The sequence below is a fragment of the Eulemur rufifrons genome, chromosome 16, assembly GCF_041146395.1.
Source record: "Eulemur rufifrons isolate Redbay chromosome 16, OSU_ERuf_1, whole genome shotgun sequence".
NCBI lineage: Eukaryota > Metazoa > Chordata > Mammalia > Primates > Lemuridae > Eulemur > Eulemur rufifrons.
Genome location: NC_090998.1, coordinates 45255131 through 45268943, shown reverse-complemented (window position 1 = coordinate 45268943; position 13813 = coordinate 45255131). Strand labels below are relative to the sequence as shown.

General features: G+C 55.8%; 2 protein-coding genes across 5 annotated transcripts; both read right to left on the bottom strand.

Annotated features, from left to right (window-relative positions):
• Positions 1-219: 219 nt before the first annotated feature.
• Positions 220-7602, bottom strand: ARHGEF25 (Rho guanine nucleotide exchange factor 25). 3 transcript variants are annotated; one of them, XM_069490110.1, is made up of 16 exons: positions 7498-7602; positions 7132-7246; positions 4696-4910; positions 4465-4560; positions 4307-4383; positions 4049-4115; positions 3746-3849; positions 3470-3539; positions 3256-3345; positions 3072-3164; positions 2858-2908; positions 2562-2639; positions 2167-2367; positions 1842-2022; positions 1354-1565; positions 220-622 (listed from the first exon to the last, which is right to left on the bottom strand). In XM_069490110.1, exons 1-16 carry the CDS (start codon positions 7600-7602, stop codon positions 512-514), a joined length of 1866 nt encoding a protein of 621 aa, XP_069346211.1. In that variant the 3' UTR covers positions 220-511. The 3 variants fall into 3 exon arrangements, with proteins under 3 accessions (XP_069346211.1, XP_069346212.1, XP_069346213.1); XM_069490111.1 differs by lacking the exons at positions 7132-7246; positions 7498-7602 and adding an exon at positions 5819-5915; XM_069490112.1 differs by lacking the exons at positions 3256-3345; positions 7132-7246; positions 7498-7602 and adding an exon at positions 5819-5915.
• Positions 7603-8024: 422 nt separating this feature from the next.
• Positions 8025-13298, bottom strand: DTX3 (deltex E3 ubiquitin ligase 3). Of its 2 annotated transcripts, none has more exons than XM_069489892.1 (6): positions 13178-13298; positions 11791-11855; positions 11521-11597; positions 10423-11171; positions 9120-9337; positions 8025-8772 (listed from the first exon to the last, which is right to left on the bottom strand). In XM_069489892.1, coding segments are annotated over exons 3-6 (1044 nt in total). In that variant the 5' UTR covers positions 11522-11597; positions 11791-11855; positions 13178-13298; the 3' UTR covers positions 8025-8696. The 2 variants fall into 2 exon arrangements, with proteins under 2 accessions (XP_069345993.1, XP_069345992.1); XM_069489891.1 differs by having other exon boundaries at positions 10423-11152.
• Positions 13299-13813: the final 515 nt, after the last annotated feature.

Here is a 13813-nt window from a genome sequence, read left to right as displayed (position 1 = left end):
AGAGATGCTGCAACTGCAAGTGAGGGACAATAGCACCACCTTTTATCTGATACCCTGTGGCCTTCTCCTTTCCCCAGACTCCTCCTCAGCTGATCTCTTCCATACCATTTCACCCGCCTTTCCCCCTCTACAGCCTCCCCTTTCCTCTGCCAAGACAGCAGCCTTGGTGATATAACAAAACCTTTATTCTCAGAAAACAGGGGAAACCAAAATCAAAAACAAAGCCAGTCATTTCTATCTGGCCCCTGCCCCTGCCCTCCCACCCACCCAATATCCTCCCTTTGGGGGGACTGTGATGCATGCATAGGGGTGGGAGCTGAAGGAACCTATGTTCCTTGGGCAGAAAGAAGTCCTTTTGGGTCTAGGTACCGTCCTCCAAGTTGGTATCACTCCCAGCCTTGGCCACCCTCTCAACAACAAGAGGGAAGAATCTGGAGTGGTGCCAGGATTGCCCTGGAGCTCCTTGAGGACTAGGTGGCAGAGTCAGCACCACCCCCACAGCCTTAACCAGTTACAGCTCATCTTCATCCAGCTTGGCAAGTCTGGCCTGGCAGGGAGGGGTGTCTGGAATCGGAGGAACTGGAGGAGAGTCATGAGGAGGCCGGGGGATGTCACTGAGGGCCTGAAGAAAGATTCAAGTCAGAGGATCAAAAAAGGCCCTGGATTCACCACCCTCACTCCTCTCTTTTCAGTTTTTTTGTTTGTTTGTTTTTAGAGACAGGGTCTCATTCTGTCACTCAGGCTGGAGTGCAAACTCCTGAGCGCAACCAATCTTCCTGCCTCAGCCTCTGAAGTATCTAGAACTACAGGTGCATGCCACCACACCTGGCTTTTTTTTTTTTTTTTTTTTTTTTTTGAGATGGGGTCTTGCTGTGTTGCCTAGGCTGGTCTCAAATTCCTGAGCTCAAGCAATCCTCCCACCTCAGCTTCCCAAGTAGCTGGGACTACAGGCAAGCACCACATGGCTGGCTAAATTTTAAAATTTCTTGTAGAGATGGGGTATCACTATGTTGCCCAGGCTGGTCCTGAACTCCTGACCTCAATCGATCCTCCTGCCTCGGCCTCCCAAAGTGCTGGAATTACAGGTGTGAGCCATGGCACTCTGCCTCTTTTCAGTTTAAGCACCTAGCCAAGCCACCTCCTCTTGCCAGATATCTTAGATTATCTGAGACTGTCAGCTTCTGTGAGTTAAACTGGGGGGGAGGAGGGTAAGGGATGGGAAGTAGGAAGGGGTAGACAAAAGGAAAGTGGTGGAAGAAAAGAATTATATGAGGGAGAGGGGGTTGGGGATCCTGGAACAACAGAAGCCTTCCCCATTCTACCCTGGTAACCAGGAAACTCTATTCCTCATACCTGTGTGTCCGGGGATAGGGGGGCTCTGGCCAGCTCTCCTTTGGGCAACAGCAGCAGGGAGGGGAGAGAGCCATTGATGGGTGTGTGTGTGCTGCCCTGGGCCTGGTCTCCAGGCCGGATTCTCCCAGGGCTCCCAACCCCAGGCCCTCCTGGCCGCCCCAGGCTGTTGGTCTGGCTCTCCCGTCTCTGGTACTCAATGGGTGACTGCAATGCTAGGGCAGAGAGAGGAGAAGGAAGGTTACAGCAGAGGCAGGGCCCTTCCCTAGGGGCTCTGCTTGTGCCATCCTCCCATTTTGCCCTCCCTCTCAAGGACTATCAGCCAATTTTTAGGGGATTCTGAGTTACCAAATCTTAAGCTAGTAGTGGAAAAGTGGGGGGAAGTGGGGAGAAGCGGAGTCAGAGGGCAGGCGTTGGAGGCTGGAAAGTGAGGGATTTAAGAGGTCAAAGGGCTGAGGGAGTAAGTGGGGGAGGGAGGATGAGAGTTTCACCGTTGAGAAAGTCACGCTGGGTCTCCAGGATCTGAGCCACTTGCTTGATCCAGGCCTGACTGATTGCAGGGTCTGCAGTCTGCAGGACATAGCGCTGGATTCCACCCTCTGGCCCTCTGGAGGTCAGTGCAAAGCGGCAGGGGTCGCCTTGGAGGTTCCCCTCCAGTCCCAGGCAGCTCACCTGAATTGGCAGATAGGAGACAGCCCCCGGATTCTTCAGGTCCTCTCTGGTTCCTGCTCCCTCCAACACACCCAAGAGCCAGACATCCTCTCAGAGGCCTCTCCCCATCCCAGTCCAAGCCTTTCCTTGCCGCCCCTGCCCCACCTTGATGCTGCTCTTGTACACATATCCAGGCTGTGTTCCACCTCGCATTCCTCCTCCCAGAGCCTCACTGAAGATGACGATTTGCTCAAAGAGGAAGACACGCCTCTCTCGACCCCGGGAAGAGAGCAGCCCCCCAGCCTCAGGCTCCGTGACCCAGAATGTGTCCTGGCCCAAGAGCTTCCCCTGAGCAGTCAGTTTGCCCTGGAACCAAAGGATAGCAGCCTTTGAGAAAGAACAAGAAGAGAAAAAGGGCAATTCCCTGCACCTCCTTTCCTGCTCTGGCACTCCCAACCAACCATGGGACTAGCCCAGGAGGAGACAGCTCCCCATAAGGACTCCAGAGTGCTAAGACTGGGGCAGAAACTGGGCACCAGTTTCCTGCCCCATCTCCATACCTCAAATCCCCGCAGTCTCCCCAGGGTCATCATATCATTGCAGCGCTTGGGCACAAAGCACATGACCTCCACAGCTTGCTGGGGCACAGGTGAGAGAGGCGTATTGTTGGGTGAAGAGAGTCATTATTGGGAAAGAGGGCTCCTCAGCCAGTTGCCTCTTCAGACCGTGTCTCAAACCCAACATGCCACCCTCTAAAAACCAGACAGCTGTAAACCACCCAAGGGACTGGGGGAACCCGCAGGACTATGAGGATAAGGTATACATGGTGCGTCCTGGAAGATCTGGGGAGCCTCACCTCCAGCTCTTCAGTATTCATCCCAGCTCTACTGTAATACTTGAGAAAATCCTAAGACAGAGAAGAAATGCTCAGGGAGATCATGAGGACACCCTCAGAAGCTTTTCCATCCTCCCGTGAGGACACAGGTGAGGACCTCCAGGAAGTCTGGGAAGATGAATGAGGAAAAGCCTATCTCAGCCAGCTGTGTCCCCAGGGAGAGGGTGGTCCTGACCTTGAGCAGCAGCTGGTATTTCATGATCCGCTGCACAGGTTTGATGAGGAGGTCGTTGAGCTGCAGGCGGTGCCCTAGCTGCTGCCGGAGCTCCTGGGAACAGGGACACAGTGGCTATGCAGCTTGGAAAGCCTGCTCAGGCCGATTCTGTCGGCCTTCCCCCCAAGGCACCTCAGCCACTGACCTCAAAGTAGCTGTCCCCAAACTCTGACACCACGTGCTCTGACTTGGGCTTATTCTGACAGTACACCACATACATATGCAGCCGGCGCTCCTAACAGGGGTAAATAACATTTAAAAGAGGGACTGTTTGGGCAAGGAGGGGAGGGCACAATTCCAAAGAACCCCATCCATTCCCAATCCTCTCCCCTCCTAGGCCCCACCCCCTCGGGCCTCACGTGTTTGATGAATAGCTGAGCCAGCCAATCAGGATCTTTCAAACAGCGCTGTAGTTCCTGTAGGAAATAGCTGAAGGGGTTGGCCGAGAAAGGCAGGTCAAATACATTTCAGAACCCCTACCTCCCCTATACCCCCAAATTTCAAGCTGTCTGCCCTAATAATGCTCCCTATATAACTTCTCCAAACATTCCTTAGGTCACAATTGGGCCGCAGTTGGAATACAGAGGAGATGAGTGCCCCTGCCAGCATCTGGCTCTCAGGGCTCCACTACTCACTCTCGGTGCCACTCATAGATTTGCTGGATGTTCCCAAACACGATCCTGTCACGGCCTCGAAGACTCTCAGGGACCCCCTGTGCAGCCATGGTGGCCATGTAACCCTGTGGGAAGGTTGGGGTTGGAGCATGAGCATGTGGCACTGGCCCTGGTGGGAACCCCCACTCCCCACCGCCCAGAAGTCCAGGAGCAGAGAGGACTGGGAGGGGGAACAGAGGAGCACCAAGGCATCCCCTGAAAATAGCCCTGGGCAGAGGGAAAGGGCAGAAGAGGCCAGGACGGAGAAGAGGTAAAGGGTGCTACCTCCACAATCTGCCCCAAGTCGTCCACATACATTTTCTCTGTTTCTACCAGTTCACTCAGGACATACCTAAGAATTGAGCAGGAGGGTGCCCCCACTTCAGAGTCTGGGCACATCCTTCGTTTAGCCAGTTCCTCCCTCCTTGACTAGAAGCCCCTTCATCACCATGGCCAACCTCAGAGGGAATTCCATCTAAAACGTGAGGGACAATCTTCTGGAAGTTGTGCAATTATGGGGGGTGGGGAGGTCAGAACACTTACATACTCCTTTCCAGAGCCTTCTTCTTCTGTTCCTCCTCACTCTCAGGGGCTTGGGACAAAGTCTCTTCTTCAGGTTGCTGGAAGGAAAGAACATGCTAAGGTAAGCAAATGAATGCCTCTTGGGTGAGGGGAGTCTCCCCAGACCTGTTTCTTCATACTCGTGTCTTATCTCCAGGGCCCTCCAACAATGTTGTCAGCAAGGTCAGTTCTGGCAGCTCCTCTCCTGTGGCTAGAGCTGGCTCCAGCATCCAGTTCTGGGGGCCAGAGGTCAAGTGTCAGAGGTCATGGACAACAGCTGAGTCTCCCCAATGACCAGTGCCCCCAACTTGCCCTCTCTCCCAGTGGCCTTCATGGATGTCCTACATGTTTCTGTGGCATTCCCTGCTCACCTCATATGGTCCCGCCTGACCACCGTCTGCCTCAGTTTCCACACTGAGACAATGTTTGGAATGATCCAACCATCTCCTTAGGCCCCTGACTGGTCCTGGGGGGCCCGGGGAACAGGGGCCAGAGCTGAGGCCAGAGTTGGGGCCAGAGGGGGCAGCCAGACCCGAGACAGCAGAAGCCGATATACTCCCCTCACTGCCAGCAATGGAATAGGATTCTAATGGGGGGGGAAAAGAAAGGAGGTGATAGACATTGCTCCAGCTCCAGACTCAGGGTCCCCAAGGAATTCTCAGGGTCTCTTCCCCATAATGCTCAGCCCCTCTCTCCCAGGGCTCACTCTCTTGCCATCCTCATTTGAGTTGGCCAGGGTAGAAAATTTCACCAGGGCACCCTTGGGAGGAAGGACAGTAAAACCTGGTTCCCCAGGCCTGGAACCCCCAGTTACATGTGGAGGTTCCCCATATCCTGAGCACAGCATAGATATGGGGGTGGGGGCAGCCATCTGGGCAGACACTAGAAGCAGGGGGTGGCCATCTGCTCAGCTACAACCCTCCCCCTTCCAATGGGTACAGACCATTCTCTGGGAAGGGGGGGAAGAGCTAAGAGTCCATCTGCCACTCCCAGACCCCTCCTCCAGCAATTGCAGTAATCACTATAGAAAGAAAAGACTTGTGCAGCCCACCTCCCCAACACATGCACAAACCCAATAGAGGGGTCTCTGAGGAGAGTGCATCAGGGTTATCTCTGGCTTGGGCTCAGGGACAGCAGAACCCCCTCATTCCTCATTCCTCTATTCCCTTGTCCTCCTTTAGAAGTAGATTCTCAGCAAAAGGATTTGGGGGGAGATACATGGTTCTAGGCCTAAGAGGATTGTGGGTGGGATTTTCTCATATCCATGAAACTACGGGAAAGAGATGATTCCCTTGCCCCTTCCCCAATTTCCTTAACTTGAACTAATAGAGATTTGGAGGCAGTAGGGATCTTAGAGCTCATCTATTGAGTCACTTTCCTGGAAAACACACATACAGTCTCAAGCTCTAAATCTCTAGGACCAGGGCAAACAGATGCCCTGAACCCCCAGCCCGCCCTCCACTCAACACTGGGCCCTTTCAACCTCGCACTCACCACGTCCCCCCCGGACGAAGCAGCAGCCGCATTTTGCCAGCACTTTTCGGATCACACGGGGACAGGCACAGCGACCCCCCTTGTCCTCCCCCCGCATGGCGCCCGGGCCCCCCCGCACCCCCCACCCGGGCCGGCCATGCAGGGGGAATCACGGGGGGCGGGGCGGGGACGGCGCAGGGCGCACACCCCCCCTCCCTCCTACCCCGGTCCAGGCTGGGGGAGGGGGGGAGGGAGGGGACCGGGAGGAGGTGTCCAGGGGTAGGCGGAAGTCAGGACTGGAGGAGGGTTGGGGGCTCTGGGTAGAGGGCGGTGCGGGGCCCGGCCGCTAGCTGGGCAGGGAGGGTTTCCGGAACCCTGTCGGTGCGGGGCCCAGGGTCCAGATGTCCAGTCGTGGGGGAGGGATGGGAGGGAGGCTGGGCCGGGATGCGGCAGCCGCTCCAGCTCGGTCTCTGGCCTCTGGTTGGGGGTGGCTCTAGGCCCGGGTGGGGGAAGAGGCGGGGGCCGACCCCCGAGCCACTGGAGCTGCGCGGGTCCCGGCCGAGCGGCGAGCCGAATAACAGGCCCGGCAGCGGTGCCACCAGGGGAGGGGCCTCTGCGGCCCAGCTCCGCCCTCTCCCTCGCGTTCCCTCTCCAGCTTGGGCCGGGTTCCCGCCCCAATCGCCCCTCCCCCAGGCACCACCGTGTTCCCACTCCAAGTCCCCAGCGCCTCTGCCCCTCCTCCGCAGCCTGGGCTCCCCTGCCCCAGGCTCCCCTCCCTCCCTCCCTCCCGCATCTCGGGTTCTGACTGCGGAGCGCTGGGGTGGGGGTTACGCCTGGCAGCGGGGTCTGCGCAGGTCCCCCCTCGGCCTCTGCGGTGGAGAAGTCAGTGGATGAGGCCTTGGCCTGTGCAAAGATGTCCTGGGGTTGGGGCTGTCCCTGGCCGCGCGGGGGTGGACAAGGCCCCCTGTAGGGCGTGAGTGTACGGGGAGCTGTTTGTGGGGAACACAACCCAGGTGCCGCCCTCTCATCGGACCCTTCTTTCCTCCAGGGCCCGGGACTCCAGCTAACTCTGATCACCAATTAAGGCGAAGTCCTGGAGCCCGGGCTGGCGAGAGGCCAGGGGTGGGGCGCAGGGACACTTCGCCTGAGGGACTGACTGAGGTGGGGGACAGACATCGGACCAGAGGGCGAGGAGAAGCGTGGAGGTCTCCGCGATTAAATAGGTCTCATGCAAATTAGATGCGTACTTTATGTTAATAAGAGCAGAATATTTTTGAATTCCCCACTTTGCGCAGGATGGCAAACTGTGCCCCACCCCACCCCCAGCTTCTTACCGGGCTGCGGAGCCCAGGCGAGAACCTCACGGTCGCGATCCCCTCTCTGATCTCCCTCCGTACAGTCAGACTCTGGCTCCGTACACCCCGGCCCTAAGGGGCTTCTCTTCGGGGGCTGCTGGGACAGAACGACTATAAGGAACCCGCCCTCCTAGACAGCCTTGACCTCCCCCTTCTCCCTCCTGTCAAAATCCACAATGTTAAAAAAGGGTCTCCCTGAACGTGGCTATGGCCCTCGTAAAAGAATTGATGGATTCCTGAGACTGCCCCGCAGAACTCTTGTTTGCGGGTAAATCGAGTTGTGGGGTACAGCCCTCTTGAAGGCCCGGAAAGATCCCCGACCCCACCGCGATCCCCCTTCCTTACCCCCTCCTGCCCAGGGAGGGCGCATGCGCGCAGCATGCCCCCCATGACCCCCAGTATCCGGTCAGTGCGGCCAGGGGCGGGCCGGGGGCGGGCCGGGGGCTTCATGCTGGACCCCTACCCTGCTCCAAGTTTCAGGGCCGAGGGGGCACGGAAGCTGGGGGGCTTTGAAGCCTGCGTGCGTCCGGGGAGTTGCTGCTGGCGAATCCGGATTCGCCCCCTGCCCGGCTCCGCCCCACTCCCACCCCAGCCAAACTTTGCAAAGGGGGTAGGGTTGTTCCTTTCTCTACAACTGTAGTTCAGCAACAAACAAATCCCTCTTAATCCTGATTCCAACATCGAAGTATGACCGAGGGCTTCGCAGTGTTATGATAGAGCCCACTCAATACATCCCTTTTCCCCAGGTCCCTAGGAGGCAGAGGGACTGCAAAGGCACATGAGGATTTCCCCATCATCCCCCTTCCCCTTCTCAGCTGCTCTCCTCCACACCCCACCCCACCCTGTCCATGGAACAGAATGGGTGTGGCATAAAGAGTTGCATATTTTACTTTATTTTTATTAAATTAAAAGCTACAGTCTGGCAGCGATTCCAGAACAGGGTAAGGAGGCTCCTTATAGGGGGCAGAGAAGAGCAGGAGAAAGACAGAGAGACTGACAGAGACTGAGACACAGGAGAGAAAGGACAAGGTCAAGGTAAGAGAATTGTATCTGATGAACACACACAGCTGGCTCCAAGGAGGGGAGGGCTCACATTAGCCCAATTCCTCCTTCTCTGCACCCAAGTTCAGCAGTAGAGCTCAGCAGTGGAGCAATATGTGGGTGGGGTGGGGTGGGGTGGTTCAAGAGACCCTGCCCTCTCCACCCAGGTCCTTTCTCAGCTTAGTTACTGGAGCACAGCACATACCAGAAAAAGCCAAGGGCAATGGAGGGGCTGGGGAAACTGGGAGTATGTACACGGAGAGCAGGGAGCAGAGCCTTGGAGATCAGCCTCTGCCAGAAGGGAGTGGCTCACGCTGCACTGTAACACTTGGCCAGTGGGGGACAGGGGAAGGGATTGCCCCCTCCCCCTCTGAACTCCCTCCCCAGTCAGACAGGTCCCCTACTTGTGTGGTGTGGAGGGCAGGGGGCAGAGAGGAGAACAGAGGCTTCCATTGGGTCCTAGTAGAGGAGGACAGCAGGGGCCTTGGCAAAGGGGATGTCCTTCAGTCATCTGTGATACCCTTGGCTCTCAGTTCCTCTTGCACCCGGGTCAGGTAGGTGGGATCCGGGTACCCAAACCTGGGAGCAGAGAGAAATGAGGGTGAAGGTTAGCTGTGTGGGCATGCTCATATTGCCCCCATGCTCACCCTCAGCAGAGGCCCCATTCACACCCCTCCCACTTTCCCTGGGGGGGACCTCCAAACCCAAGATAACTTAGCCCAATTCTGCTTATTTTTGTAGGTTAAGCTGGGCACATCAGGACCAGGTTGAATGTAGGAGAAACTGAGATAGAAGAGATGGTTGAACAGTTTGGAGGTGGTGCTCTCCAGTTAGGAGCTCCCAGAGTGGGGGGCTGATGTTGTTCCCCCAGTGGAAATGGAGAAAAGGGGAGGAGCCAAAGGAAAGGAAATGAAGAGGTGTCGCACAGCTGGGGTCCCCCTGTGCAGCTGGTCTTGTGGTGGATGTCGTTCCAGGTGATGACATTCGGTCTCCCTGTGGTCATGGACGTGCCAATAGTGAAGGTGAGACGCTGGTCAAATGCCTTTCGGAACAGGGTCAGCACCTTGTTGCCCTCAGGGCAGTCCGGGAGGTAGGCCACCCGTGTGGTGCCAGGATACCGAACTCCTGGGTTTGGGTGTTCAGCCTGGCAGGAAGGGGGAGCAGAGTGGGCAGTGAGCAGCTGGACATCCTAAGGCCCAGATGCTAATGGAGGGTCATTGTGGCCAACCTTCTGTCTGTGTACCCCCAGCTAATGCTGACAGGGCAGCAGAAGGCTCACAGCCTTCCACGGAAGGAGAGATTACAGGGCCTGGGCAGCAAAAGCCTGTTTCCAGACATAATCCTTATTGTTAAGAGGTTCTTTCTGCTGTCTCAATCCCTCAAATCTCAATTCAGCAACAAATGGATTCTCAGAAGTGATGGAAGGTAGCTGGTCCTTACTCTCCAGATAACTCAGCAGAAATGTGAAGACTGAGAATAATTTATCTTTCAGACTTCCATTCTCTACCTGAAAACACTCCTAATGGGGAGGGGGAGGAGGGAATAGGTAAATTCACACCCAGTGGGTACAATGCACACTAGCTGGGTGAAGGGCACACTTAAAACTTTGACTCAAACTGTACAAAAGCAAATTATGTAACCAAAATGTGTATACCCCCATAGTATTCTGAATTTAAAAAAAAAAAACCACTCCTAATATTTCTGCCACTGTCCAACTTATTCCATTTTTCTATTATTCTTCTTTGGAGCTTCCTCACCCCTCTGCAAACCAGAATTGGACATGACTCTTCTCCGGCAGAAAGACACCTGTAAGCCCTTAAACTACTCTTGTTCTTACCTTCCACTGGCATCAAGGTTTTACTCACTCATAAATCTGGAATAGAATAACACTCCTAGCTCTGTTAGGTTGGTCAGATCCCTTCCTCTTGTGCCTGCCTGCACCTGAGCCACCACCTCCACAGAATTTACCTCTGCCAAGAATATTTGTCAACATCCATGTTCGTCATGTGCAATTCCTTTCTCTCCTGATTTTCATGTGTGTCTTGGGGTCTTGGGGATGGAAAAGCTGGGCCTCAGGGCAACCTCCTAGCCCCAGGGCACTGAGTAGGAAGGCACAGTGGAAGACAGCAAGACTGCATCATATCTAACAAATTCACTCCCCTTTCCCCAGTTTTCCTAGGTCAGAGCTTGGGGAAACCAAAGGGTTAGGGCAGGCTGTGGTCTTCTTACCCCCTGGACACCGGGCGGGAAGACGTACTGGATGACAATGGTGCCGTACTTCTCATAGCTGGGCAGCAGGAGGGTGGCGTCCTTAGAGACCAGCATCCGCCCATTCTGGGGCTGGTTGCCCACCAGCTGCCCGTAGAAGCGGCCACACATGGGGCAGGCCTTTTTCACCTGCAGGGCCCGGGTGATGCAGCCCTCGCAGAATGAATGCCGGCACTTCTCCAATGTCTTGGCGTTCTGGATCTCCCCCAGACAGATGGGGCAGGTGCTCTCCTGCTCTTCTGCCTCCTCACGAAGGCGGGGAGGAAGAGGAGGGGGCAGGGGAGGAGGAGGAGGAGGGAGCCCCCGTGCCCCTGGGGGCAGGAGCGGGGCTGCTCGGAGAGGGGGTGGGCCTGGGCGGTGCAGCTCAGGGTGCTCCCCTCCGCCCCCCAAAGCCAGGCAGCCCATAAGCTCCCCCTGCCTCTGAGCTTTCTTCAGCTCTTTCTCTGCCTCTTTTAGCAGCCCCTTGAGAGCCTTCCGGGCCAGGTAGAGCCCATTGGGAGGGGCCGGGGGAGGACCCTGTGGGGAAAGCTGCAGAACATAGATGTCAGAAGTCTCGCCATCTATGAGGATGGACACACGGTGTTCTTCCCGAAGCCGGGCCAGTCGGGCTGGGGTCTCCTTGCTCAGGAAGTCCCACACAGGCTTGGAGACAGTCACTTTATTCTTGCAGGTGCCTCCACAGGCTGCCATTCTGGACAGGACGAACGACACTGCCCCCAGGGTGAAAGGGACTCAGGGTGGGGGGTCCCCATTTGACAAATATAAATGCCTCCTACTTCAGATTCCTTCTAAACCCTATGTTACCTCTATTCTCTCAAAGTCCAACCCCCAACCCCTCCCCCAAATTCATTTTCCATCTCCCCTTATCTTCCAAACCCCAACACCCACTGAAGAGCAGGAAAGTTTCCATGAACTTTATTATCATCTAAGCCAAGCATCAGTGTTGGTTCTCCTTTCATTTCTCCCATGATCACAGAAACAATCTGCCCCTCCCCCCTCTGGGTGACAAATGGGGTCTTTAAAAGGCAGGGAGAATTTTTCACCCTTCTTTTTGCTCACTTTGATCTTGAAGAGCTTAGAATTGGCATGCAGGCTCACTCTCTCTTTCCCTGCTCCCTACTTGTAGGTTGTACGACCTGGAAGGGTGGAAAGGAAAAGGGAGGAAAGTGAGAAGCCCCTTTCCCCAATCCCCATAGTCCCCAACCCAGCAGCTCATGTAAATGAGATAGGAATTTGGGTGCAAGTTACTAGGAATGGGATTACTTGGAACATGGAATGGAGGAAATCAATTTAAGGGTGAAAGTTGAGGTTCCCTGGGGAGGCAGGTACCTGGAAAGCCCATGGAAGGCGATGGCAGCAGAAATGCCTCTATTTCCACACTCAGCTTACCAGGACTGGGGGTGGGGGGAAGGGTAAAGGGTTATGATGGCAAAAGTTAGCATTTTCCCCAGCCAGCCCAGAAACAAAACTGCTCTTCCATTTCCTTTCTCCTCTGTAGAATTCCATCCCTAGCCTCTTCCCAAGTTGCTAAAGAAGGAACTTCAACATGCTAACCTTCCTCCTTTTTCTTTCCCAGCTCTGAGACTGTGAAGAAAGACTAGGGTGCAGATAAATCAGGAAAGAAAAAAACCCACATAGATGGAGGTCTTGCCACCTGCCTCAGATCACATGGACAGGAATATTCCCTATGCTCCCTAACTACTTGCCCTGTTTCACCATCCCAAAGAATTCAGCCCTTATTGCTGGGGAGCCTTCCTTGAGAGCCAACTGCATCCCTTCTGCTGAATTCTTAAAGGCTGTGAACAAAGTGGCAGCAGCCCCTGCAATAACAAAGTTCTCCTTGTCATCTTTTAGCCCAGCACACGCAGCACTGCCTGTCAGCTCCCTAGTCTGGCATTTAGGGAGGGGCGGGGCTCACACAAGGGTTCAGCTGAAGGGGCTTGATGTTTCCCTGAAGTCTGGTCACATTCAGCTACAGGGCTGTCCCCACAACACCTCCAAATGCAGCTCAAACAGAGAGGGACCAATAGTGTGACCTTAATTTCTTGACTGATCCAAAAAGGAGCAGCTTTCCCTTCATGCCTCCATTATAGTCCTCTCAAGGCCAGATGCACCTCGAGATTCATAAAGTGAAAATGGAACCCTATAGCCTCAGCCCATACCGTCTGTCCATGGTGTAACACCACCCTGCCCCTTCAGAGGGGACCCAGGACCTAGGTGCCTAGCTCCCAAGTCCTGCTGGCAGAGAGAAGGGAGGCGGGGCCCCAGTTTAGGCTGGGTCTGTAATTCCTCTGGGGCAACCCAGGCCGGACACCTGCCAGTCCCTTCCTCAGATAGAGGCCGGCGGCAGGGACAGCGGGGAAGGACAAGGGTCCCTGGGGGCATCCATTGAGGCACCTCTTCCCCTCCCCCCACAGCCTCCTCCAAGACCCGACCCGGAACCAACTCCCCACATCTCCCACTCGCCAAAGCCCCCGGAGCCCCCCGCTGGGTGGGGGTGCATGTCGGCCGGATCGCGGCCCTCAGAACCCCCAAATGGAGGCCAAGGCTGGAGAGTGCTAGAAAATGATCGACCGGGCACGGAGGGGGGCCCCCTGCGCCGCGCGCGGTGGGAGGAAGAGGAGAAGAGGGCGCAGGGGAAGCGTAGGGCATGCGGGGGCTGCGAGCGGGGTCCGGGGGGCGCGCAGTGGGTGTGGGGGGCGCCGGGCTCACCTACCTCTCGTCAGCGCCGCCATTGCCGGTCACATGACTGAGGCTGTTGCTGGGATGACGGTCCGGGCCTTAGCAACAAGGGGGGGAGACCCTGAGAAGCTAGGGGGGTTTGCAAGGGGTGCAGACCGAAGGAAAGGGACGGAGGGAGGACAGCACCCTCTTCCCTCTCACAGGTGATAATCACCGTTTCCTTTGACCCCTGCTATCCGCGAGCCCCTGCCCTTCCGCCCCAAAACAAAAATGGAGGCGCCTTCCCAGTCTTTGGTGGGAGGGGGTGGCGTCATGTAACTGAGGGTAGGAGGTTAAATCCCTAGAGACGCCACCCTTCTCGCTTCCCCCTCCCGGAGGAGTCCTCTCCCTTTCCTTTCCCAGCCAGCTGCGTGGCAGCTTTTGGGAGCTGGTGGTGGTGGGTGGGTGGGTGAGGAGTGTCAGCGGGTATTTGGGGGTTGGAGGGGCAATTTTTTGAAATCCTTATGGTAGAGGGGCCTTTGAGGAACAATGTGGGATGGGAAGAGTCATAGTAAAAAGGAAAGCACTGGTTCTAAAAAATAAACAAATCCCAGCGCTAAACTATTTCAATCCCCTCCCTCATCTCTTGCCTCTTTCTAGATTGTTACCTCCTGTGACCCCCACAACCTAC